General features: G+C 41.4%; 1 protein-coding gene across 1 annotated transcript; it reads left to right on the top strand.

The window, feature by feature from the left end:
* The first annotated feature begins 108 nt into the window (after positions 1-108).
* On the top strand, positions 109-2,682 carry LOC118228358 (golgin subfamily A member 6-like protein 22). Its single transcript, XM_035419819.1, has 2 exons — positions 109-420; positions 1,159-2,682. Exon 2 carries the CDS (start codon positions 1,280-1,282, stop codon positions 2,285-2,287), a length of 1,008 nt encoding a protein of 335 aa, XP_035275710.1. The 5' UTR covers positions 109-420; positions 1,159-1,279; the 3' UTR covers positions 2,288-2,682.
* Positions 2,683-2,853: the final 171 nt, after the last annotated feature.

Raw genomic sequence — 2,853 nt, 5'->3', positions numbered from 1 at the left:
CTGGGGGTTCTTTTCATTTATTAGAACGATTATTCTGGTTCATAAACAATTACTGGTCCTTTACGTTCAGTTTAAGTATAAAGGGGCGGGGTCCGCTATGATCATAGAAACAGTGTATGAATCATAGACTGTATAAAATAGGCTATGCCCCCACGGTGTGGGACAAAGTACGTCCGACGATATAGCAAGACAGAGTATTAACAGTCAGTGGATTATCGAGATTTAAATGCAGAAAAGCTGTTGTGTATTGGACTGTACAAATAACAAAGCCAAGAACATTGTTTTTAAGTTTTATGTCCTCCCGTGCAAAAAGAAGGAGAAAAGTGTGGATTAGGCCATTGGACTCAGCGCGTGATAGTTACTCCTTACAATATTCCTCCGTTAATTATGAGTAACCTATCACAAATGTGTTATATACAGGTATGGGTATTATTTAATAAACATAACGGAATTTCCCCATCTAGGTCAAAAGCGACGACGATTCATAAATGCATTAGTTGTTCGTCACACTTGCTGTCATGAACGGGCCTTTGTGAAGATCACAGAGTATGTACGTATCTTAATGGGTGGCACATATCTTATGGAATGTCTACGATTCAAAGTGCGACGAAACAGCAGTAATTTATAACGGCGTCACAATGAATGTTAAACATTAAGGATTATAATAAAGCGTTCGTTACTACGACCGACCTGTCAGCATGGCAACTTTATTTATATAAGACAGCGGGAATAATGGGCCATTAGCCTACATGAATGGACTCGATCAGAAAAAGAATCCGCTTTGGATATACGTATGTAGCCTATGTAGGCCCACATAATACAGTTCAGAGAGAGTGAGAGAAACGCAGTAATATGCAGTTAGTATTATGCAATTATATTCAATCTGGGTTTTGTGTATGACAGTGCAAATTGTCCCTTAATATTTTTTCTGCACATCAGAGCGATCAGTCGAAGATCTAGGAAAGATGTTTTCTCTAAAGTAGTAATTTATCTTTGATTAATCGTATGTGCTGTTGTCATTGATACCTTGAAACCTCATGGCATCACAATAACTTACATAATCAGTACTAACAAAGAGTACAAGGCGGCTTCATATCAACAAGTATATTATATGAAAAAGTAAATGCCTTCTGGTGTTAAGCTCTATATCTTTTCTAGAGAGAGGCAGGTAAACGTAAATGAAGTGACATGTGAGGACAAAATTAAAACGGAGAAAGAACAGTGCGAGAAGGAGAGAGTGACGCTGGAGAAGTGGCTGAGGGCCAAAAAGGAGGAGAGGATGAAGGAGAAGGAGGAACTGAGCGAGGCATGGAACAGCATGAAGAGCCTGCTGGAGAAGGTGGGGAAGAGTCTGGAAGGAGAGACGCAGACAGAGTTTGAGAGGCAGTGCAAGAAAATGGAGAGGGCCATGGCCTTGGACAGAGCATGCGTGGAGCGAGAGATGAGGAGAGAGCAGGAGTTCACAGAGAAAGAGCAGGGGTTTAACGAGGAGCGGAGGAAGCTGCAGAGGAAGATGTCAAAGGAGAGAGAGAGCATGGAGGGGGAGGTGAGGAGGTGCAGGGAAAAGTGCGGAAAGGAGAGGGAGTACTTTGAGAGGGAGAGGGAGCACCAGGAGAAACGGAGGGATATGGAGAGGAAGGAATGGGAGAAGGAGAGAGAGCTCATGGAGGAGGAAATGAGAAAACTCAGGGAAATGCAAAAGAGAGAGGTGAAGAGTGTGAAAGACGAAATGTTTATGGAGAGAAAGCTGTGGCAGAAGGAGAGAGAGGACAAGGATGAGGAGGGGCAGAGAGAACGAGAACAGTGGAAAGCAGAGAGGGTGCATTTGGAAAATGAGTTGAAGCAATCTGAGAAAGAGAGGAAGAAGGAGAGAATGCACCTGGAAGCAGAAATTATGGGACTCAGGGAAGAGTTGGAGACGACGAAGAGCACGGCACTAGAGAAAGGGATCGTGGGGGAGAAATGGGAAGACGTTGATCTGAAGGGAGAAATGGTGAAAGCAAAGACCCTGCCAGCATCGGTTTCAGTGGAAGTCTTCGAAGAAGATGATACAAAATCCTTGAAAGGAGAGGCGGGGAAGACGGCGCTAAGAAAACTGAAGGCAAAAAATAGGTTTTGGTCAATGTTATTGAGAACAAAAGAGAAAGAGGGGACAAATGGACAGAGCAATGAAACAAATGGACAGAATGAAATGACTGAGGAGGCCTCTGGGCAGGCAACAATGTACAGCAGTTCTGTAATATCTGGCCTACCAGTCAGCCGGGCACAGCGATACTTCAAACTCTAAAACTGACTAGATAAGCAGAATCAGTTCTTTGGATGTCATAATGGGGATGAGGTGACCAGGTCTCCTATCTAGCCAAGTTAACTTAATTTTTTGACATTACAAATAATGTTCTGCCATTTTAATAGACTGTCAGTACAAACATCATTTGTCTCTTTGTTTTTTTGGGGGAATCCCCATCTTTGGTCCAGGAACCCAGGAGGGTTCCTCAATAAAATGGGAAAAGTGTGTGCCCTTTATGGTGAAGGTTCTGTTAAACAAAAAGTTCTGGGTCGGATGAGAGAACTTCCATGTTACAATAAACTCTCAATGACATGCTAAAAATGAGTATATTTGAGCAGCAAACCTAAGCTTAAACATTGTGTATTGTCTTAACAGAACTGGCACAAAAAAGAAAAAAAAAAAATCAATGTTTGGATTATTTGTTCATTTTTGGTGAGCAATGTGCATTGGTGGTATGAATTGTGTATTTAAAATGGCTTGCAAGGCACTTACAATTAATAATTCTTTGAAAGTGTTTTTTTAAAAATAACAATTAGTTTATATATTGTTATTGTTCAATTTTATAC

The sequence above is a fragment of the Anguilla anguilla genome, chromosome 5 (assembly GCF_013347855.1).
Source record: "Anguilla anguilla isolate fAngAng1 chromosome 5, fAngAng1.pri, whole genome shotgun sequence".
NCBI classification, from domain to species: Eukaryota; Metazoa; Chordata; class Actinopteri; order Anguilliformes; family Anguillidae; genus Anguilla; species Anguilla anguilla.
The sequence above is the reverse complement of the archived record's forward strand: the minus strand, read 5'-3'. Positions and strand labels throughout refer to the sequence as shown.

Excerpts from the sequence above, each read along its gene's own strand:
- LOC118228358 (XM_035419819.1), top strand. The coding sequence starts at position 1,280 with ATGAAGGAGAAGGAGGAACTGAGCGAGGCATGGAACAGCATGAAGAGC.